The 26,230-nt window shown below is 27.1% G+C and overlaps 1 protein-coding gene across 2 annotated transcripts in view; it reads left to right on the forward strand.

The window, feature by feature from the left end:
* Nucleotides 1-526: 526 nt before the first annotated feature.
* Nucleotides 527-26,230, forward strand: part of LOC129957156 (polycomb protein SUZ12-like) — a 58,754-nt gene continuing 33,050 nt past the window's right edge. For both annotated transcript variants that reach the window (XM_056069331.1, XM_056069332.1), the window contains exon 1: nucleotides 527-774. In XM_056069331.1, coding sequence (XP_055925306.1) covers nucleotides 681-774 — 94 coding nt within the window. In that variant the 5' untranslated portion in view covers nucleotides 527-680. The remainder of the gene's footprint in view (nucleotides 775-26,230) is intronic.

Here is a 26,230-nt window from a genome sequence, read left to right on the forward strand (position 1 = left end):
TATTGTAGCATAGTATGCAATATGAAGTAATATATTCCGTTTTTTAAGTACTTCAGGTACAATATTTCCCATAAAAGATAATCTATAGTCATGATCCTATTACTATATAAAAAGTATTATTATTAAATAATCTATCTCAATCCACTTCGTTTCACAATAACTTGAATCTTAGAATTTTTTTCAAGAATGAAATTAAAAAATTATTTATATCTTTTTAGAATGGAAAGGAAAATTCTGTTAATGGGCTTTTATCTTGTTATTAAAAATTTCATTTCTTGTGTTTTGCACTCATTTTCGAGATGATAGTTGTTCGGAAGAAGAAAGAAGCTAATAAATTCTGCGTTTGAAATAAAATAAAAATTATTGGTGATTTTATAATGCTGGAATTTTTTTTTTGTAATTTCAAAGATATTCAACAAAATGAAAAAAAAAATTAAGGAACGAAATTTTATTTTTGCCTAGTAACGAGGTGTAAACAAAAAAACATAACAAGCACAAAAGATTTTAGTTCCGTCTCTAACGGACAGAGGGCTAAGGAAGAAACCGCGGGGCAGAAGTGTGAGCAAACTGTGTTGTTTTTAGTTTTTATAAGTCATGATTGAATTTACCTAAACTTTATACGCGCGAGATTTTTTTTATTTATCGTTTGTATTTAGCGTTGTGATATTTATGTTTTGATAATGCCGCCTCGGAAACGGGAGAAACCAACTGAAAAAGAATCCAACACTGATCAAATAAAAACAGATCGCGAACTCTTCTTACAAGCATTTGAAAGTAAGTTTATATCTTCTTTATTATATTTAAAATTTCGATTATTCAACGACTCATCGGTTGTTAATATTTAATCTTAATTAAAAGTTCGATCTCGCGAAACTCTTATCGCACGTTGTATCTAATTCATTATCATTTATAGAACAATATTTTGTTAGATTGTTAACGGTTTTATGGAATAGTTTTTCTCACTGATTAAAAGAGTGTTTTTATATTGTTGCTTTAAAAGGATTAAAATTTGGACAAACTCATCTTTGTATTTTTAAAATGGATAGCCAGTACATACTTAAAACTATTTCATCATATGGATTTAATAAAATTCACATACTCTTTAATTAAAAGTTAAAATATTAAAAAAAATGTTTTTTTTTATTTTCAAATTTGTGTATTATAAGAATATAATAATGAAAATTTTATTTACTGTTTAAAATATAAAACGGATTCGTTCGTATTTAAGATGGATTCATTTAAATACTTAAATTCTTTTCATCATACTGCTAATGCTTTTATTATTCATAATATTTTATAATCATCTCAATTATTATTACATGAATTTATCTGTTTAAGTTTCATTTAGTTTAAGCATCATTGCTGATTATTAATTTTATAACTATTTTTAGCAATCAATATGAATCCCTATTCAAACTGTAATTATTCTTGTAATTATCTGTTTATAAATAACACTTATGTAGTTACTTGGTTGAATCACATCTTTTCATAGTAATAAATATTGATATGTTTAGTGTATCTTAATTATTAAAGTCCTAAAATCTAATTGGAAACTAATACTCAACATGTTGTGATAATCTCTTTCAAGTAAATATTAAACTGAATTGAATTATAAGTATGTTGTTATTTAGAATGATTTCAGTCTATTTATGTTTTAGAATGCTGAAAACAACAATGATATCAAAATGCATTCTGGTGCATTATTTATTGTAGTAAATATCCAGAGATTTTTGTACACTCCCCGGTTATGCCCATTATAATGATTGGAGTCTTGTTCTATCTATAGAGTCTTGTTCTATTGTCTATAGTTCAGTAGTACGCTATAGTTCATATTTGATAACTCTGATTATGGAATGTAAATTTACTGTTAGATAGAAGATTATTTTTCAGAAATATTCATTATAATGCTTAGTTTTTATACTAATTAAAACTTTACACTTATTTTTTTTAAATCTATGAATGTATAATTACATAAAAAACAATTTTAACTATTGAGAACTTATTAACATATTGATAACTGCCCCCTTACATAAAAGGGATTTCTTAGTTAAGCATTCACTTATTTGTGATTATTCCTACTTTTTTAAAATCTAAAGCATATTGATTGAAATCTAAATTGCTATGCAGTTATTCCAATAAAGCACATCGAGTTAGTTGTTCCTTTGTATTGCTTTTGTAACACAATGCCAAGCGATGAAACATTTACTGATATATTTGAGGAAAAGGAAACTCGAAATGCTTTGGCAGAATGAATGATAAGGACTCTTACTTTTAACTACATAACTTTAATTTTAACTTATAAATTTAAATAGAAACATGCAGTTATTATAGGATTCTTAACTTTAATCATATTTATCTTTCATACTCACAAAAGTCTGTAAATATTATTAATTAGAGGCATTCTTGCCAAATTGTTATGTCTTGTTAGAAAATTTCTCATTTGTTTCATGATTATTAAGTTTAGCTTTATGCTAATATTTGTACTTGTAACTACTTAACTTTTTTTTTTATAAATCAATTTGTTTCATGCATGTAAAATTTATTATACATATTTCTAATAGTATAAATGCTTAGGTAGAAACTAAATAGTTTAACTGTTTACTAATATTTGTTCTGTGTACATAACTGAAAACTTATTTTTAAATACTCAGGCTGAGGTGCATTTTTATGAAATTAATGATCACTTTATTTATACCAAGCCAGCTACTGAAGGGGGGGGAGAACATACCAAATTTTTAAACCCCCTTCATATAAAAAACTTTTATCGCCAATATATTGAAAGGAAAGGTAATATTTCCTATGCTGAAATAACTGGCAATAAGTAAATCAATTTTCCCTGTTTAGAAAAATATTGAAGGGTTTAATTTAATTTAACCAAGACATAAAATTTATGTATTTGCATTGATTACTGAGACATAACTTTTTCGTTTTTCTTTTTAAATATCATAGGAAATATTTCCATCTTTTTTTTTTTTTTTTTTTTCAGTCTGTTACTGAAATGCTCATATCAGACTAAGGAGCTTCATAAGTTACCACTTGGAGGCTTCTTATATCGTTATTACTTAAAGTGTCCTTAATTTAGTGTATTTCATACATTTGATTATAGCATGATCAGAAATTGATTTAAATTCAGTAGAATATATAATTTTGTGTGTACATAATTTAAGTAGAAGATGTAATGTTTTACAATTATTACTAATTAACTACAATAAAATATACAATGAGACATTTCTTATGGAAACAACTTTGAAAATAATCATGCCTAGTTTGTATAAGGTTCTATAATTAGACAATTAGATAGACTAAATGCTTGATAAGTAATATAACTTTATAAAGAAATTAATTCTATTTTTAATATCGATGACTTTTTTCTTTTCTTTTACTTTAGTGTGCTAAAATAAGATTTTTAAAGGGTTATTTCTGATTAGATTCTTTGTTTTAGTCAAAAAAATCTCAATTGATAAATAAAAGAAAAATAATTTGTACTAGTGGATTATATAATATACTTATTGATTTAAGTATAAAAATTTACATTGAGTAAAATATTAAACTTTTTATAATATTAAATTTTTGAAATAACTGGCTATTCTTAATCAGATTCAATTACATAATTTTTTATTCAAATGAAGATTTTAAAAAAAATATTTGTTTAGTAATTTGATTTCAAAAATTTGAATGAAAAAATAAGATCTTTTTCTCCACATTTGCTAAATTCCATTCTTAAAATTAAAAAGACTTTTTACCATTAAATGATATACTTTTAAAAATGTTCAAGATCTTATATTCATTTTGAAATAGCTGTGAGAGATTTTTTTTTTAGAATAATTTGAGAATTTTTTAACTGAATTTTCAAATTTTTAATTCATTGTATATTTTTGGAGTAAAATAATTACAGAAGCAAAGCATAATCTAATGTTCATTTTTTAATAATAATACTTTTAAAAATTCATTCTTTAAATGATGCATTCCTATTTGCTTATGGCTAGATATACTTTTTAAATACGCAGCAAGCAGCAATAAAAAACTCTTTAAGTGATAATCTTGCTTTTGTTTGTCAATCTTTTAAATTTCTGTACCCTGTTAAAATTTGATTTCAATAAATATGCCATATATAGTTAATACTTTTAATTTTTATTGATAGAAGTTGAGAGCACTTCAACAAAAAAACTTGGAATTAGCATGCAAGAACTATCATATTTCAATAATAAAAGGAAAGATAACATTTTTATAATTTTTCTCATAATTGGACATTTAAATAAGTTGCTGTTTTTTTTTTTTTTTTTTTTTTTTTTTTTTCTATATGATGAACACAAAATGAATAATTTCCATATGAAATATTAGGAAGATGGGCGGTTCTATGAACTCTATAAATTAGCATTTCTGTATAAAATTCTATAAAAATTTTTTAAAAAAATGTGTAAAAGAAAGTCATCTGTAATAAAAGTAATATTTCTTTCCTTAAAATAATTTTTAATTTCTAATTTAAGTCAGTATATTTCAGACTGATTGGAAAATCAACTTCTTAATATAAAATAGGAAAGGGGAAAAAAATCTTATTTTAGATTTTTATATAATATAAATTACTGAGACAAGAAAATTTTCAATTGTAATAAATATCACATAAGTTTCTTGAGGAAATTTAGTTCTTTTTATTTTGCGCAGCTAAAGAGTTTTCGATTGGTGCTTATCTAACGAACCCGTAGATTATAAAGAATAATTGAGATTTAATCTGAAGTGGAAATGCTAGGGAATCGATCTCTTATTTAGAAGTCTATCCTGCAATTATTTTCATTTCGCTTGTTCGCAAGAAAAGAGATTTAAGATAAGCAAACGAAAAAGAAAAATAAGCTATAAATTTTTAGATAGAAACAGTTATATAATGATTCCTGCTTTATCTATCACTATAATATTTAACCATCTATTTTTTTTTAATTATAAGTTGGTAAATATTTAATTTGATTAAAATGAAAATATCTCAAATTGTTGTAATTAATCTTAAAAATAATATAATTCGGAGTATTTAGATTAAAAGTTTCAGACGATTTTTAAAAACTACAGATAGCTATTTTTTTAATAACATTTGTTAAGAATTATTTAAGAATGATACACAATTAAGTTAAACATTGTAAATGGCAAATTAAATATTTTTTTTTTGCAATACTTTACTATGAACACTTTCAAATTCTAATTTTCATTTCAGTCTATTGTTAAATGCAAATAGTCAAATTTTTTGAATCAGTTTCTAAGTAGCAGAAAAACGCAAAATATTTCCCAAGCTAATGGTGTGGGGGAAAGCGAAATCTTAAGATAAAAACATTTTTATTTAATTATTTCTTTATCCTATGTTTGGCTGCTTTAAATTAAATTTATAAAGCAAACCTTGAGCGTAGCCATGTTTCATACTGCACATGTAAAATGGAAGCATAGTTTTTAATTAATAGTTATTTGATATGTTATCTAAAAAATATTACATTTCCATCATAGTAAAGAAAAAAATATTCATTAAATTAAATTAAAGCAGTCTTCCATTGTAAACGCGACGTGAATTTATCCTAGACAGTGATCAGAAAAAAATCATTTTAAAAATTGATAAACCTAAAGTTGATGATGTTTATGCAGAATGGGTTCAATTCCAAAATCTGTATTTCGAAATATAGGTAGTCCCTCCTCCCCCAATTTTTTAATAATCTTTCCCCCCAAAAGTTAATTTTTATACGATTAATTTTGGCATTAATTGTAGTTCTCTTTCGCAATGCATTAAATTGGTTTTATTTTGTATTGTAACTTTGTCCGCATGAGATTTGTTGTAGATCATCATATATTTATTAGAAAATTGTAGATCATCCATAAATTAATTTATGATGATCTAAGGTTTATGAGGGCTCATTATTTGAGGCATATTATCATACGCAGTAAAAAAAAAAAAAAAAAAAATCTTTTAAAAAATAGTATTTAAATATTACTTTTACTCAATTATGATTTTTTAAAAATATATTTTCGTAAAGTATGGAAGAGTGATGTGGTATGTATAAGACACAATCTGTTTTTATTATTACTTTACAGATTCCAGATTCGATATCCAATCACACAATGTAATATAAACTAGGACATTTTTTTTTTTTTTTGAAAATATTGAGAAAAATTTTAAATATTGTGTTTTACTAGGAGCCTCCCACCCCTCCCCGGTCTTAAAGTTAAATGTACTTGAATCTTCTGCTGCAATTCTTCGGATGATTCGATTTGTTGATTCGAAGTTACTGTACGGCTGATAAAAACAAATTGAGCAATGCAGATTAAACTTGATGAGGCTCTATGCTTTTTTTTTTTTTTTTTTTTTTTTTGCCGCATTTAAAACTTTTAAAATAAAAAAGATAATACCAGTATTTTATTTTTGTAATTTATAAATATGTTCAAGATTTTACTATTTTCCGCATGTCAATAAAATTTATTAAACCGTCAAATGTTAATGATATGGTTTCCATTAAGACCAGATATTCACTCCTAATAACAATGCTGTAACAATTTCATAATATTAATGCTGGCGCAATTATTTTACTTTTAGCATCTTCCTATTCTTGTGAAACAGGTGTTAAAACTTAAGTAAAATGCGTTGAGTATTCGACAGCGTTTATTATTATTTTTTCCTTCTTTGATTTTAATTCAGTGCATTTCCAGAGTAAGTTCATGCCATTCATATTTTAAAAAAAACACCCTTAATTAACATTATATTTTTTGGTGTCTTGGGCATACACGGTAGATTGGACTGAAAAAAAAAAGATATTTCAGAATATTTGCAAATATGCGAGCTCTAAGATGGGGGGGGGGATGAAAATGGGTTTAAATGAAGTATATCGCCATAAATTTGATTTCAGACTTTAAAAAAATGACTGAATATCGATCGATTGCTTTTCCTCAGTATTTCGCTATCTGATTATCAATATAATTAATAAGTAAGGTATAAATGGGCGAAACCTATTAGTCTTGCATCAGTTGTGAAATAATGCAATAGTTGAAAATAAACCCAATTAAGCTATTCTAGTCATAGGATATGTGATGGCTTAACCCCTCCGCTGTTCTTCCTTTTAGCCAGACCCTGGTAGAGAGAGTGGTTAATATTTCACAGGTCGTTGTTCCTTCCCCTTGCAAAATTAGCTGCAATATGTAAACAGCTAAGTACGTGAGATATAATATGCATGAAAAGTTACACAATGGTTGTCATCAAAATTAACGATCGCGAGGTCCTCGATATGGTTCAAGAAACGATGCTATCTACTTTATAGATCATGATAACTTCTCTTAATAATATAAGAGAATATGTACGTCTTGCCGATCGACGTAACAAACCATTCAACCTGGAGCTACGAAATTCGATGCAAACTTACTTGGGAAAATGAATATATGTTTCAAAAAGCATTTTTTTAAAAATTAATAAAATTTTAAATAAGCGAATTTTGACTTATATTCTTGATAAGTTTCGACTTTTAATATTGATAAATTTCGAAAATATTCAAAAATGGTTTTAGCTTCGATTTAAAATTAAAATCTTTATAATAAATATTATCATTGAAAAGATTGACATGATTATTTTTTTGTAATAATACCAGTATAATAAGCGCCCATTTTTTTTAAAATTTTAAGAATTTTTAAATTTGATTTGGAACAATAGTTTTCATTATCCTAACTGAATTAAAGAACATAGCTTAAAATTATTTAGTGACAATATATTTCAATTTTAATGCTAGGGTTAATTGAGTTTGATAAAATAGTTTTAAAGCTGTGGTTATAATTAATTACTTTTTGATACATTAATTACAGTAATTATCAAACATGTTTCTAGTTCCCTGCATATAATGAAACTTCTACGCTTTCAAAAGCATGTTTTTCAATTCAAGCTCACTGAATGAAGAAATTTGTATCTCCTTTTATAACTTTCGTTCAGTGGTTTTTTTTTTTTTTATTAGTATAATTATGAGAAATTGTTTTTTTGGTTTGATGTGCAGTTACATATTTTATTTTTCATTTTTTTTTTGTATATTTGTATATTTTAAGTATTTTTTTATATTTTAGGCTGATATTTTTCGAATTTTAGTTTTATTTTCATATTATTATTTGTTTTTTTTAAATCATATTATTTATTCATATAATATATATGCTGGCGTTGATTTTTTCCAATTTCTTAACTTTTTTTTTTTTTTTTTTTGTTAAATGCAACGACATTTAACTCACAACAGCTAATATTAAAAGGATTTTATTTTGAAAGTAAGCCTTGAAACAAGCAAATAATTTTTATATTTTTGAGGTAATAGATGAAAAGTTTTTAATACTTCAATAATTTTCTGTATTAATAATTTAAAAAACTTTATAGTTTATACATCACTGAACAGTTTGACCCCCAAAGGTGGCTAATGTGTAATAAAATCAGAAAAGTGCTTTTCTTTGGTTGCTTATTATTCTGACTTGTCATACTCGGAATAACTATCTCGATCATTTTGATGTTGGTAAAGTATAACTAGAACCTTCATGCTAATTTAAAATATATATATATATATATTAATCTCATGTTTACCACAATGGTTCAGTATTGAAATCGGGAATTATTTTACATAGGCTTAAAATATGTATTAAAAAATTGAAACAACTTGTTACTTACTTAAATTTCTATTCAAAACTATTAACATTGTGGTTTTATTAGACAAGGAATTTAATATCAATATATGATTGTTCCCTACTGAATATTTTTTGTTTGATGTCAGATTCCTTAATTTTGAAGTCATTTAGATATTAATCGTTTTCTCTAGGCCAGCTGTCGAATAAGAGGGAAAGATGGGGTTGAGGGAAGTATAAATTGTATGCACTTGCAAACCATATGGCTTAGAATCCCCCCCTCCTCCACTCATTTTCAATTTATTGCTTTGTCTCTCAAGTGGTTTGTGACTGGAAGTCTTTGAATGAAACCAGTATTACTTTATTATTTTTCGGAACCTGCATATTTAACAAATAAACTACAATAGTCAGATAGCAAGTTCTATTTCAAAAATTGTAGAAAATTAATCGATTTGTACCCATTTTTGAACTTTTATTTAATTAAACTTCTTTAAGATGGAATTTTGCAGTTGACTTTTCACTTTCTGATATGTTAATTATGAAATTTTGTTCGATTGTGCTGCTTCCATGGTAATATATTTTAATATTTTTATAATTAGTTATTCAGTTAAATGATTAATTGAATTAAATTTTTATTTCATATCTGTGGCGCCTGTTACTGAATTAAAAAAAAATCGACAGATTTCTTAATATTTCTAATTGCCATAAATTAAAAAAAATAACCAAAAAATGTTTTTTGTTATATATTTAAAACTTGAGACACATACTTTATCAGCAGATACCAATCGATTTCATTTAAAATTTTTTATTTTATTTTTATTTTGCTAATTCAACTTTCTCCGATATAATTATTTAAATAAAAGTTTTTATCCCCCCCCCATTTCATTATATTGGATGATTAGATTCGAAATTTCTTTGTTCATAGCACTGTAGAGAAAGAATCTCTTGTAACAAGAATTCCAAATATATGATACTCACGCGAAACACCTATTAAACCTAAAAACACCTAACCATTTTTTTTTTTAAACCTTGAAATACTTTCTTATATATGCTTTTATTTAAATTGCATTCAGGTGTTAAATTCCAAAAATGTAATTCTTAAGACATCAATAAGATGTGCTGATTTGAAAGGGACTATGATTGAAAAAACATTTAAATGTAGTATTAATAAATCTGGGAAGAAAAGAAGCTAACTTAAGCGTTCCTAAAACATAACAGAGATTGAAAGTATCAATATAGATCGATACCAATCTTATAATCCAATGAAACACGAGATAACCAAGAACCTATATTGTAGACGCGGTTCTTTTTTCTACCGTCCTTGACCTCTTTAGCTGACGACAGTCTTAGGATTTGGGCCGCCATGTTTCCAAGGGTTAAAATTAGTATTTTTCACTATATTTATTCCTTGTCTTTTATTATTTAATCTCGAGTAATTATTAAAAATTGTATGTTATCGGAATGATGCTTGCAATTTTAATTATATCCAGTAGTTGTAAAATCGGAATGTCATTTCACTTAAGTGTTGAACATCAAGGTAAATAAAAGTAGAATTAAAGCTGCATCCCTGAATGTCAACCATAAATTATATTACAGTTTCTTGTAAAATTCTGCGAAATAACATTTTAATATATTTTTATGTCGGTTCTTTTAATATTTTATGAAGAATTCTATAAATCTTAATATAAACAAATTCATTGTAGACCAAAATGTTCAAATGTTGTGACCTTATCTTCTAAACGACTGAACTGAATTCAACAAAATTTTGCACTCTTATTATTTAAGACAAGAGAAAGAATACTACCGACTTTTCAAAGTGTGAAAGTTAATTAAGTAATCTATTAGAAATTATTCGAAATTTAGCCGTTTATATGTAGTAGCTTCGGATCACATTATTTCATAAGAAATATTTTTATACCATCTTAAAGTTCAAAATTTATCTTTTCAGTAATTCTAATATAATATCCATCAAATTGTTCCTTAAATTTGTAATATTTTTCAAATTTTTAATCAATAATTGAATAGACGCAGACGATTTTCAAGTGAGGAAATTTATAAATCTTCCGTTGCTAAGCAACGCTAAGGCTTTACATTACTCAACATTTATTTTTGATATCTCTGATTTATTTTTTAACATATTTTTAGATATGTATTTTTTTTTATTCTGTGTAACTTGTTTCTCTCATTTTTATACATTTTTCAAAATAAATTTTATACTCTATTTGTTAAATCATATTTATTTTTGAAGAATAAAAATAAATACATAATAAATAAAAATAAAGAACATATTAACGACATTCTGGAAGAATACTAAAAGAAAAGTTTAAAATCGGAAGTCTGACAATACATATCAAAGAATTAATGTTTTGTTTTGTTTTTATTATTGAAAATTTAGCCGTTTAATTAATTATCTCAAAACGTTCATTAAAGACTTTCTTCAGTACTTATCTAGCTAATACGGATAACTTACGGATAAAATCAGATATCTGCGGTTTTAAAAGTCTTCTGTTTAATTGATATTCACATTTAAAAAAAAAACCTTTTTGGCCATTAAATCTTTGTGTTTATTAATATCTTAGACAAATTAATCAATTTAAATTAATTAATTTAACATTAATTTTTACATTCAAATACTTTCATGTCTAATATTTTTAATCCATTGTAACTCCTGGTGTATTGGTTTGTTTTTTAAATGAACATTTTAGTAGGAATAAAAATATGGTTTTGGTTTCTCATTAAAATATACAGTGTCTCAAAAAACTGAGAGTACACCTTACTTTAATTTGATAAATCCGAGTTTCAATATAAATAACACATTACCGAGAAGTGCAAACATGTTTTTATTTTTACCTATAACAAATGGTTTAATTTAGAGTAAAAATAAAGAGAAATCAACGAAAAACTTTTAAATTTAAAAATTTCAGAAGCATTTTTAATAAACATACTCAGATTTTTGTCTCAAAAAATTGAGAGTACACCAATGACATTTTTGCAATATCTCACATAGAAACAAAGTATCATTGTTAATTTGCATGTCTTTTGGCTCTTATAATGACCTCTAAACGATCATGGTACCGATTCGATCAATTTTTGGCGGTATCTGAAGATATTTTATCCAATTTTTCTTGCAACACTTGTTTTAAATAGGTTTTGTTTTTAATTTTGTGTTTTTAAACCACTTTTTCGAGTATGGCCCACGAATATTTTATGGCATTGATGTCGGGGTACTGTGGAAGTGTGTGTGTAACTGCTGTTTACAATGAAAAAGACACCACGTCTTGACTTTACGAGCATTCTGCTTGGGGTTGTTGTCCTGCTGGGAAAAGAAATTTCCATCTAAACTCAAATTTTTAGCACTTTCCTTTAGATTACTGCGAAGTATATCCAAGTAAACCATATGGTTTATAATGCCATCTATAAGAATTCAATTTCCTACCCCGGATGAAGCCATGCAACCTGAAATCATGACTTAGTCACCACCATGTTTACTTGTAGGACGTAAACTTTTTGGATCCAAAACAATATTAGGCTTTCTCCATACAGTACGATGGCTGTCACTGCCAGAAATGTTGAGTTTTCTTTCATTATTAAATATAACTTTCTTTCAAAAGTTATTAGTCTTCAATTGATGAGTTTTTGCAAACTTTAAATGCTTCATCTGAATTTGCAAGCTGATGAACGGTTTCTATCTAAAAAGGCGACTTTTATATCCAGCTTGTCTAATGGCATTTCGCACAGTTTCAGCACTTACACTTTTGCCTATGATTTGAGAAGTTTCTGCCGCAAGTTGGAAGAACCATATGATCGCAACAATCTAAAGGAAAGTGTTAAAAATTTGGGTTTAGATGGAAATTCCATTTTCCAGCAGGACAACGACCCCAAACAGAATGCACATAACGTCAAAATATGGTGGCTTTTTCATTGTAAACAGCAGTTACACACACCACCGCAGTACCCCAACATCAATGCCATTGAATATTCGTGGGTCATACTCGAAAAGGTAGTTCAAAAACACAAAATTAGAAACAAAATCCATTTAAAACAAATGTTGCAAGAAGAATTGGATAAAATATTTTCAGTTACCGCCAAAAATTGATCTGATCGGTACCATGAAGTTTAGAGGTCATCTTAAGAGCCAAAAGACATGCAACTTATCAGTGACATTTTGTTTCAATGTGAGATATTGCAAAAATTTCATTGTTGTACTCTCAATTTTTTGAGGCAAAAATCTGAGTATGTTTATTCAAAATGCTTCTGAAATTTTTCAATTTAGAAGTTTTTCGTTCATTTTTCTTTATTTTTATTCTAAATCAAACTATTTGTTATGTGTAAAAATAAAAACATGTTTGCACTTCTCGGTAATATGTTATTTATATTGGAAGTCGGATTTATCAAGTAAAAGTAAAACGTACTCTCAATTGTTTCAGCCACTGTATATGTATATTCGCTCTGTGTTGGAATTTCTTGTATGTTAATAATATACAAGAATCTGAAAATCTTGTATGTTAATTATAAAAATATTGATATTTCCAAATAAACTTGAAACGATAAGTATTTTTTTTTATTTATTTATTTTATCTGAGGTGCATTAGTATATTTCCTTCTAGATTCTTTTAGACATGGTATCGTATACACAGAAAATTTTAATAAGAAGTTATTTTGTTTTGAAATTTCTTCTGAGTATATTTGAAGTAAATTATACTTTATTTTAAGATAATTAATAACTGATGTAAAAAAATAGTTTTTTGCGATTTTTCAAATTCGTTTATAAATTATTATTAATAATTATTATTTTCAATTGTAATTATTTTCAAATTTAATGTGTAATTTATCTTGAAATTAATGAGATGTAAAAGCTATTTTTTGCAAATCATGTATTAATTTTAATTAAAGATAAAGTTACAGACGATAAGAGAATTTTTTTGTAGGATAATTATTTTACAGAAAGTATTATATTAAAAAAGTATTTTTTTATATGAAAGATAGACGCTTATCTGCATGCATTCTGCTTTTCGTTTAGTGCTATTGTTAAACTGAAAGTTTGCAGCAAGAATGCACAGAAAGGAAATTCAAAATTTATTCTTTCGTATGACGATGAATGCTTCATAGTACGTGAGAAACAAAGTCTTACATAATGACTTGAATTGATAAAATTGAAGATTACATCTAGAAGTGTATCTTAACCAATTCAAGGGTCTTTCTAATCCAGACATCAGTTATCAAACATTTTTCGACCACAATGAAAGGAAGAATGTATACTCAATATGCCACTACCAGATAGACCCATTTCTTTAAATAACCTTGAATTCTTTTGTTTGAAGTCGTTTACTACAGCTTCAGAATTAGTCAAACATTACGTAAACTAGACTTAAATGCTCTTTTACTAATTTTTCGAGGGTTTTTTAGATCACGTTTTCCATTCAATTTAAGGAATTTTCAATGATGTTCAAACGAATATCTAAATCAAAATAAGCTGTTATTAAATACATTGTTATTTTTTAGCAAATGACACTTTCACCACTTAAAATAGACGACTATGTTAAAAGGTCGATTTTTTCTGACATTTTTTTAAATGTAATATTCTTAATATTTGAATAGGTTTCTCTATAAAATCATTAGAATTTTGTTTCTAAGTCTGTTTTTTAGAAAGTTGTACTAATTTTCATATTTGCATTTACATATGTTTTAATGCTATTTTTTTCAAATTCCAATCATTGATAGAATTTTTTTACAAAAAACTCTTAAATTAAAAACTAATGCAAATTTTTTTGTTCCAATTTGGCATAATAATTTTTCAATATATTCTGCTCTTTCTGAACTGGAGAACAAGTAATCTGTTCATTTAGAAATGTTTTGTAGTTTTTTTTATTGCTACATAATATGAATAAAATTTGAAAATTTCGTGTTATTTGTCAGTTGAATCCCAATATTTCAAGAATGGATAGAAATACAGCATTTTTTTTTTAGTTCAGAAACTAGATTATATATTTCTTGGGCTATCTGCAAAATTGTAAGCAAATCATTTGCTAAATCTCAAAACTGGAAGATGTTTGCTTTATGCCTCTTTTTATTCACTATCCTTCCTAAGGTTTTCAAATTTTTAAAAACTTTTGCCTCTTAACTGGTATATTTTGGCTTCATAGATGTTTTTTCAAGCTTTTTTTATGCAAATATTAAAAAATATAATTATTTTTGAAAAAATTTCAAAAAATTCGTCCTGAATGTAGTCGCATAACTTACTGACAATTGCTGCAGATACGATGAAAACAGTAGGTTAATAATTCAAATTGTGATTTAAAAATATTGATAAATAAAGAAGTTATTGTTTATTATAATTGTTTAAATAATTAATTATTTATTAAGGTGGTGGTGTGAAAAAATGTATAAATTTACATAAATTTTCATCCGAGCAATGTGAGATTATTTCAACTGGTTAGAAAATAAATCCAATCAACTGTTCTAAAAGTTTATTAAAGGTATATAGAATAAGGCACATAGGTTAAGTATGGTATATATATTAAGAATATTGTAAACAAGTAATAAAAGGGTTAATAATTTGAAGATTAATCATTCATTCCGAACACTTAAAAATATCGAACTTATCCCGTTTGCCAAAACATTCAGAGAAAAAAAAATCGCTCTCCTGAATTTTGGAATGTTAAATAATTATTCTGTTGTGGCAAAGCATTCGAGAATAGCAAAGGTATAGAAACCGTGCTTAAGTAGCTGCATTCGTTAATTCTACGTGATAAGAAATTGAAGTGCCACTCTCTCCCTCCCCCCCCCCCAGAAAGTAGAAGCAAGAACTAAAAAATTTTTCATAAATCTTCGAGATTTGTTTTTAATTTAAGAAATATTATACACGAGTTCATAGTTTTCCTTGCATTTGGAATATATTGCAGATAATTTTTTATCCTACGTTATAAAAAAATAAAGAATCGAATGAATATATATATATATTATTGACCTTAGAATAAAATTTCTTTTTCTTCTTGAGCTTTAAAAATATAAAAAATGCTTGATTAAAATTTCGATGAAACAGCAAAACTGTTATGCATTTTAATCTAACAATGGAAAGTAAACATGAAATTAAAAATTTATTTTTAAAACTGTTGGAATAAAGAAGAAATAGCTAGTCAAAATTAATCAAGCGTTATATCATTAAATCAAAATATTTCGCATTTTCAGATGGTATAAAATTTTTATTTGGGATGACATTTCCCAATATTTTCTCCAGTTTCGTTTAACTTATCGCCAAATTCGTTTAAGTTTTAATAAATTGAAATTTAAAAAAAACAAAAAAAAAACGCTTTGCTTGCATGTTGACTCTCCAAAATGTTGAGAAAGATTTCTGAAATAGTAATGTGATGTTGAGAGATAATAGGGAATCATTTCTACCGACTCTGTCAGATCCTATGATTCGTCTAGGAAAATGGAAGATACAATTTTTTTTATTTATACTTTTTACTTTCTTGTGCATATAGTAATTCAGCCGATTACAAAGAAAAAAAATATTGTAACTATAAATACATTTTTGGAATTATTGTCTGTTGGTTAACACAAAACTCAAAAAACAAATTTGACGGACGAAATTTGGTATAAGATCATCTTTTGGACGAAATTCGTTTGCGCGAAACACATGAACCATCAGGAGTAGACACCCCACAACTTTCTCGCATATTCCCTAGTAAATATGATGTCCTTTCCACCTCCATAAAATTGTTGGTCTTGTGTAGGGCCGCAGTTGTATGGCAATGCAGTTACTCCCTGGCATGCAGGTTATTCATGTTAATCGAAAATAGAATTTATATTATTAATGCTTTTTTTTTGGCACAAAACTGTAATTGTAATCATAAGATCACATACAAAATATTCATTTAAGTTTATATTCATTATTCAATATTCACTTAAGTTGCCTTTTTATATGCATGTGAAAGTGCGACCGACAAACAGGCGGTCATCTCTTAAACAGATTTGGTTCAAAATTTGATAAAAATTTGCATTTTAGATGCTAAACTTGTGTGCCTTAATTTTATATATCAAATTCCTGCATATTATGGTTTGCAGAAACTTGGATTCTGACAGACAGATTGGCGAATTTCCTTAGAATGGATTTCTGGGAAATTTTATAGATATCTACAAATATGATTTAATTATAAATAATATATATATAAAATGTCAACTAATTCAAAAAATTTTTGAATTACCGTACTTACAGACAGACGGGCACAATTCCAAAAATATTTGTTCCTAAAACGTGGGGATCTCAAGTTTAGATTTTTTGACGACTGCCATACTTTTTCAATTCCTACTATTAGCTCACACTCTCTCTATATTATATATCTTGTTCAAATTTTCAATCGTTAATAAAATACTTTTTATTCATCCACTCAAGTTCAAAAACATTTTTTTAAACTTGTAATGGATGACAATACATTTTTTTCAAATATTAATTAATTAATTAGATTTGTCCAGTAATTTCTATTTGGTCGCCAAATCCGTCGCCATGTTGCCAAATGATCGCCATGTTTATCGCCAAGCTCTATTTTGCCACTTAATATTGTAATTCTGTCATATGTATATACATATTTATATTAATTGTAATTATTTAATAAAAAGTAACTAAAATAAAAAAAAAATGTTGACCTAAGTAGGAATTGACTTAATTTTTTTATATATATTACTTGTTCTTTGATTACTTCGTATACGAGAAAATAGAGAAAGTGTTAAAAATATCGAATAACTATTTCGGATAAAATTCAAACACTTTTAATAAACTAAAATTATGCCATATTTAAAAATAATTACATCACCATTAACATAATATCTTTGTCTTTTTTCTTAAACATTTATTATTCCAATGTTTTTTTAAATCCGATTTCGTAATAACATCTGCCGCTTTCAGAAATCAATTTGTTACTCGGGAAGTTTTAATTCGTGCGATGATTACTGGTGTTTACAATGCATTTTTTCTTTCTTTTCCGTGTTTTATTCTACTACTGCAATGTTTTGGAATTTGTTACTCATTCTTATAATTGTTCAATAAGAAATCTCCATCTGCTATAAAAGCATCGATGCTATCTTTCCAGATTTTTAGCATGACAGTGTTTGTAGGTTGGCATGCTTATATTACATTCTAGTTCGTAATATGTTTAGCTCACTGAAAAGTTTAATTAAAAATCAATCGAAAAATGTAACGTTTTTCTTTTAATAATTTTGAAGTATATTATTAGACAAAAACTTTTTTTACACCACTTTAACGTTGAATAATTAAATAAATCTTTCTGCAGTACCGATTTTATTTCCTTACAATTTTTTTAAAAATATTAATAAACTTTTCAAAATATTTTTGTTGCAGCAATACATTTCATGGCTCTAGTTACTGGATTTAAACTCAAGCGCGATCTTTAGTACATATTTTGTGTGCACGTTAACATTGTTATACAATAAAAAATAAATTCTAAGAATAACCATAGAAAGAAAAGATAACGATTCAAAATATTTTGAACTAAAGGTTAGAATATCAGTAAAAATAAATTTGGCAACTTTATAATAAAATTGACAAATCTTCGTCAATCGATTTTACATTTCTCAGAATTCCTCCGTAATCAACGTGTTGTGTATGCTTTTAAGAAATACCGTAATCTCTTTAATTACGTATATCTCTGTAACGTTCTTTCTGTATATATAATCGACTATAGAAACTTTCAGCACGGACATAGATTTTTTTCTAATTATATTTCATGCATTTTATATATCGCTACCGTTAGTATTTCTTGCTTTTCGTTATCTAATGGGAACAGCATTATTTCATTGTGATTTATTACTTTGCATAGAATGGCAGCGGTTGTGTTTTCAACCCAATGGCCGAGATTCGATCATAATAACCACTCAGTGGATGAAGTTTTCGTCAGACGATAAATAAATTTTTGCTCAATTATGCGCAATAATTTCTGTCTTAAACATAAAGTAAGCAATTTTTAATCAAAATCGTTTTCTTATTTATCTTTTAAATTCATTGAACACGAAATTTTCCCCAATGAAGAAATATGGCGATCTAAATTGGCGGTCACTATTTCGAAGAATGTTCGGATAGAAGATTTATTCTAATACTGTTGTTTTAATGACGTTAGTCTTCGAAGATTAACATTTTTGGAATACTGCATATTTACTCTATGTCAGATGTGCGTGTAGTTTTATAACATTTACATCGGCGCTGACTTCATATTCAAGATGCATGAGGTTTAAGAAATTCTGAGCTCTTCGAAAAAACTATTATTAAACGTCATTAGATAAATATCATGACTTGATTATATAATAAACTAAAGTTTCGTTAATATATTCGATATATTAAAGGGCAAAGCCAATATCCTGCATCCTCTACTCGGCTGGTATTTACTTTTCCTCATGTCTAACAAAGTATTTTTCATCAAACAAATCCCCAGACTTATCCTAATTTAGGCAGTCCTAATCTGGAAATGCATTACTCCTACAAAATAAAAAAATTCAGTTAATCCAAAATAAAGTTTTAAGGGAAAAAAACAAAACAAAACAAAAAAAACTATATTTCATTTAGATCTCAGAATCAAATATTTCTCAAATTATTTTATTAATAATCCAAATGAAATTATAAAGCTGCTTTTTTCTGAAAAATTCGATTTTTTTTTTAATGATTGAAAAATAAAGACCAAACTTTTTGACTTCTGAAACAGTTTTATTTTTAATCCATTTAAGATAGAATAATAGATGTAGCAATTTCAGTAACATGCACAAGTAGAAAAGAAACCAGAAATAGTGATATTTTAAAATCTGAAGTGAATGTTTAAAAAAATTATGTATAATTCCCCAAAAACAATATTTAAAATACTATATTGACTCTTGACCTACTTACCCACAATTTTATTACTTCAGGCAGGTCTATTAAAAAAGGCTTAAAAACAGCATTTACTTTTTATGTATTTAGGTAAATTTATGTGCAAGTATATTTTTAAGTGCGTTTTCTGAAGAATGATTATTTTACTATGATTAGGTCTTGGAAAACGTGGTGTCTTGCAAACAATTCAATAAAATTGACTTCATATGTCAAAAATTCCTGAGAATGTAATAGAGTTTTTATTTTGAGATAGCTTCACCTAGTCATGCAACTTTAAATATTCCTAAAATATTTATTTATTTTAATAATTTCTATCTTATGCCTATCACATTCTAGTTAATTTGAAAAATATATATGTGAAATAAAAATTAAATTCTTGCATTATTTCTTTACTTATGTTATTGTTTACCATAAGTAGTTATACAATAGTTTAAATAGATAATCAAACTTCTTCACTAAGTTCTGGAAAACATGCATATTTATAATTCCATTATAAAAAGATCTTTCCCGCCTCAAGCTACCGAAATCAATTCAAATTCAATTAATCTTGTCAATTGATACCTCTGTGATCTACTTCTTGCTAGTCTATATTAAAAATTTAGCTGCACAATTAAAATTCAAGCAACATTCTTGGATTCTTTTCTTATTTTAAAATATTTTATTATCTGTTCATTCTTTTATTTCTATTTTTTAAATTTAAAACGATCGGAACCGAATGCTTTATCTCGTTATTGATATTTATGCAGAGTAAAATACATACATATACATCTCACTGTTAGTATAATGTTAGTGCAATAAAATCTTAATTATTTAAGTCTCTATCAACTGAGGCCTCTGTTAACTAGTGGCAGATTTAGGCGTTTTGCATTTCCAGGCTGTGCACATTATGAGGCCCTTTCATTTACTAAACTGGACAATTTAGTTTCATTTTTAATTTTATCTACATTTTAGTATTTTATTTTAAACTAGTAGCCTTTGGCAACCAGCTGGTTCGCTGGAGATAACATTTATGTTTAATTTTGGTGAGATCGCTCAGACGTAATTCCATATCCATGATTCCTTCAAATTATCTGCCGTTAAAACCGTGTTAATTTAAATATCTTAAATATATGTTTATTAAGTACATAGACCTTTGAAATGAAGACAGTCCCATGACATGATAGTGCTGTTAAAAAAGTAATTGTGCGGTTCCTCTATCTTCTAAATATCGCGATATTGTAACTGCGTCTTTTTTTTTTTATTCGCATATATTAAACATAATTATTCTTATTCTTTCAACAATGGTAGAAAATCATGCGATTAAATATTTGATGAAATAACTGGAAGTGGGATTGCGTTTCATTAACAACAATGAAAGTATTATTGTGAAATATACTGATATATACTTACCACCCTTCATATACTTTTGTTTGGAATTTAATTAAATCTAGACTAGAGAATTTTTCGCAACTAAATTGGCATCATAGACAAGATAATTTTTCAAACTTTAAAAACGGTGTAAAAATAATTTTTGAATCAGAATAATTTTGGAAGTAATCCCAATAAAACATCAAAATCTGGCTTAATTTTAATTAATTAAAATTCTAATTAATAAAAAAAATTACCCTGAAGTGCATATTACCACCCTTCAAAACATGTCTGTGCCAAATTTGGTTGCTCAAACGGTCTCGCCTGTAAAGCGTTAACACGCGCGCGCACACACACACACACATACACACACACTTATTCATCTTTCTTAGTAGTATAGATTATCTATCTGTCTGCAGGGCTAGTCTATTGACTCTAGGCACTGTTTATTTAGTCTGTCTACGCTGTTAAACGATCTAGTTCCTGATATACAACTAGTATCCCCCCCCCTTTTCTTATCGTTAAATTAATGATTTGTTTTAGAAAAATGGGCCACATTTATATTGATGACGATTTTCGCCATGTGAGAGTGATGTAGGGAAAAAGTATGTTGGCTTCTGTATATTTGATTAGCAGCCTAGCAATCAAATTATTTCTCCGGATTATTGACTTTTCATACTGATAATTAATATGAAATGCATTTATTAAAAATTTTACCCTGCTGCTTGATGAGAATGGCAAATAAAATTATAATGAAATGAAACTGCTAATAATTGCTGCGCTTGCATATTAAAAAGTATATACTACAAAATAAAATCAAAAGTAGCAATCTTATTTAAGAGTGAAAGCAGTTTTTTTTATATTTATTTTCAAGTCGATATAAGCACACAATTGAATGATATTTTGACGTATTGAAATTAGCTAGAATTTCGTTATAAAAAGAAAACAAATTGTTACATATTGTGTATCAAATAAAATTTAAAAAATTTATTAAAATTTGAGAAAAAAAAACGTACGAAAAACAATCAAAACTTGTGTAATTTTTAATTAATTTATGTTTTAATTAATTTTTGTGTTTTTGAAACGTTGATTGTTGATCTCTCTCGCATCTTAAAAAGCATTTTAAACAATTTTAACAAGATCGAACAAAAGCTATAGATTTGTATAAAAAAATACAAACGCACACATACGTAGTAGATTGTTATGAAATAGTTTTTATTATACTGAATTTACAAATTAAACTGTATTGGTTTCCACGAAAAAATTTTTGATTTTCCCTGCTTGAAATTTTTAAGCTGATGCAAGGCCGTGGACGCTGTAAATGCTGCGATTTGTGTTGTCAAAATCCCGCATTTGATAAGTCGACTTTTACTTCGATTGATTAAAACCATAATTTCACAGAGATTTTAGAACCAATCACATATCAAATTTTAATTATGTACATCATTGAATTTTACCGCGTATACATGCATGAGAAAGCAGCTCTTTGGCAGATTAGATTGAAAAGAGTTTATTGGTATTTACAATTAGTTACTGAAACTGTACACCAAATTTTATCCATCTAGCTCTTTGGATTTTGTAATTATAATGTTCGCCTATTCTAGGACAGACAGATATACAGAATTCCTGTCTATCGATTTGTTCAAAATTTGATAACATTTAACAAATTTGGTATAGCCAAATTTTACTTATCTAACTCAAAGCGCTTTTGAATTATTGTGTTCACTGACAGATAGACATAATACCAAAATAAATCGCACACCACATTTTATCCGTCTAGCTCAGAGCATTTTTGAGTTGCCATGTCTACAGACAGGCAGAAAGAATGACAGACATTAAATAAATGAATAAATCCAAAAATGTATTTCCTGGATTCGACAGTGGTCTGAAACTTGAATATTCTTCAAATTCTCAAGTTTGACCTTTTTTTTTTTTTTTTTTTTCTTTTGCTATTAACAATATTTTCTATTTTTATTATAAGAACATAAAAAGTCGTAAAATGTTTGATTATAAGGCATCAAAAATAAAGAATATTAAATTAATTACAGAAGCATAGTATATCAATTTATGCGACATGTATAAAATAGATTATAAAATCTGGGCTAATGTCCTCGTCCGTAGAAGCTTTGACAGTTGTCGCAAAGTATCAAATGCCAGTTTTTCATTTTACGATGGCAATGAAGGTTCAAAGGAATCCGATACCAAAGGTCATGCAAAGGGGTGAAATTTTGATGGGAGAAAAAGCGTGTAGGCTCTTTGAAAGAAAAAAAAATAACACGATTTAAAATTTGGGCTCTATTAAACGAGGGTTTTTTTTTTTTTTTAAATATCTGATTGCTTATGATCTTTACTAACTCAGATTATGCTGAGTCTTCTTTATTAAGTATTTAAGATATTTAAATAGTATTATTTATTTTAATCATTTGTTAATTATTTTAAGACATTTAAGTATTTTTGAAGAATAATGTATACTTAATAAATCTGAAGGAGTAAAGGTTTGTGAATTAAGCTTGAAAGTTGTTTCTTCCCATGTATAAAATTACATGTAGATTGTAATAGTCAAAAAAAAAAAAAAAAAAATGAATTTGAGATTTTGACGTAACTTTACATTTCAGACCTACCTTAATCCGAAAAACACAATCCTGGAATTGTGTCGCTCTGTATTTCAATATACACACTAACTGAAAATTACTTCGAGTTTGACGTTTTGCTCGTTGCCAGTATATCAAATTAGTAAATTTCCATCAAATTCTGGACGAAATCCATTCACAGGAAGTCTTTCTGGCTGACCGAATGATAACTTCAAACTGTAGAGAGCTAGATGAATTAAATTTGGTGCACAGATTTAGCATTTAAAGTATATATTTATATTAAATTTTAAACCAAATCCGATCATTGATCTGTACATTCGCATGCATGTAAACACAATAACTCAAATACGCAACGACATAGATAAATGGAATTTGGTATGTAACCTTATAACTGAAATTATATTGTTGTGCTAAGTTTTGATTTCAATAAGTGAAGGTATCCGACTAGGTTAGGATGGAATTTTTCAAAATAAAAATTATTTTGCAAAAAATAATTTTAAAAAATGCGAATTTTCATTCAAATTCATGTTTTTAACCTAGTCGGGATACCTTAAATGTTCTGTTAAGACTCTGTTCTCTTCACTCGCTTCTACTAAGAAAGCACAAAATGCTATATGAGGGACACTGAATATAAAAATCGGAGTACTCGTGGCGTTCACGGCCTTGTTCGAAGTCTATAATCTTATACAAGGAGGAGGGGGATAATTTCTTTATTCGAAAGGATGTCTGAAAATTTTGGGGAGGTCTATTTGAAAAAATCAATGGATGATAATCAATAATGAACAGATCGGTGGATCCATTTGATGAAAATGCCATAAATGATTGGAATTTGACATTGGTATTGAATAATTGGAATTTAATGATTTTAAATTGCTTTAAAAAGAACAAAATAGTCTTCTTGTAGGTGGTGCTTCTGTATGAAATCAATAGTCATGGTCATTGTGACTTCGATTTCCTCGACTTGAGACTGAATTCCTGAAAATATCCACCGTTTTTATGTCTCAGCTATGAAGCCTTCCTAGCTCTATCTATGACCTTATATATCAGATTATAGTTCAAAATTACAAATAGATTTCAAAACATCCAACGTGCAGCTTGAAAATAAGGCATTAAACTAACAAAACATTTAAGGATACATTGGACTTCGAAGCTAAAATTTCTCACTTTCCGAGATTATTGTTTTGAAATTTTCTAGGCAGTTTTATCATATCAGTCTAATACTGTAAAAAAAATCAAAATTTATTGATATTTTTTTTGATAAAAATAATAGGGGAAAAAGGCATTAAAATATTATAAAACTTCAAATTGTTCCACTCGCTTTAAAATAGAACATTAATCTATTTTTTTCCGATTTTTTTAAACCGAGATTTTAATTCTACACAATATTTTGTATGCTTAAATTCACTGCAAATACTATTTTTATTTCAAAATTTGAATTATTTAACATTTTTTTTGAATTTTTTTAAATTATAGTAGTAATATCGCTGGAGGAAAGTCATATCTTCACATTTTTTACCGTCCGTTGTACCTTTAATTATATCAAACCCAAATGAATTTTCAGATTTACTTTTTTTTTTTTTTTGGATTAAAAAAAGTCATGCGGAATTCTGAAAAACTAAACTTGAATTTTTGAACTGAAATTTCCTTGAATGTGCGTTTTAAATTTGTCTGGATTTGAAGAATTCTATCGAATCGAGCCAGACTTCCTCATCAGTCTGAAGAATTCGCAGTCATTACCTAGGATTTCTTTTATCTTATTTATCTTATCTTATCTTTCTTTCTTTTTTTTTAAAAAAAATCTTTTTGGGATACCTATAATTTCGTGAAAAATTCTCATGTCGAAAAAGCGGGCATTCACCGACGCGTCATTGGCGTAGTAAAAAACCTGTTAGAAATGGTTTATTTCTGTGTGCTCACGAGACTATGAAGAACATCAACCCAGACGACTGAGCCAAAATGCAGACAGAAAGTGAAAGAAAAAAGAAGGACGGATTTTTAATGAGTATGAATGGATTTACTATTGTTTGTCGTAAGGAAATGCGGGTTAAAAGAAAAGCGGGCTACGTTGATATGATATTATAAAAGTTTTAAGATATAGACAATTGTGCCATTGTTTTAATTTTCTTAGATTGTTTGGAGTTTTCAGGTCACCGCGGAAAATTATATGGTAAAGAATTTTTATATAATTTTGTTATGACTATCGGAAGTTTGAGATAGTTTTTAAAAATAATTAGGTAAAGTTACTTGAACTTTTTCAGTTTGTGATATATTAAGCTTCGGCGCCAAGATATTTCGTTGAAATGAATTTCTGTATTATTTTTGCTTGCAAGTATTAAATTTGAATGTAGATGCTTTGAAACTTTTCATTGAACCCGTATTGACTTATACTATCTTGAATTCTGAATTCGCTGTTTAATAAATCACATTTCTTAAAAATAATGAATTTTTTTATTTATGCACGTAATAGTGGCAGATTCTGATATTTTGCTGCCCTAGACAATGACACATTATGAGGTTTCATTTTTATTAGGATGGTCAGTTTATTTTCACATTTCAATGCATTTTAACTTAATATGTTAATAATTTATTTTTAGATTATTCTATTTTTATTTTATTAACTTTGCAAATATGTACTTTTTTTTGTTACTTCCTCATATACGTACTATAGAGAAAGAATAGTAATTGTCAAAAAATTCGAACTCGAGATTTTGACGAATCTCTTCGCTTTAGACCTACCTCTGTGTTCGAAAAACACATTTTTAGAAAATGTCCGTCTGTCTTTCTGCTTTGAGTTAGACGGTTGAAATTTGGCATA

This window comes from Argiope bruennichi, chromosome 11 (genome assembly GCF_947563725.1).
Source record: "Argiope bruennichi chromosome 11, qqArgBrue1.1, whole genome shotgun sequence".
In the NCBI taxonomy this organism is placed as follows: domain Eukaryota; kingdom Metazoa; phylum Arthropoda; class Arachnida; order Araneae; family Araneidae; genus Argiope; species Argiope bruennichi.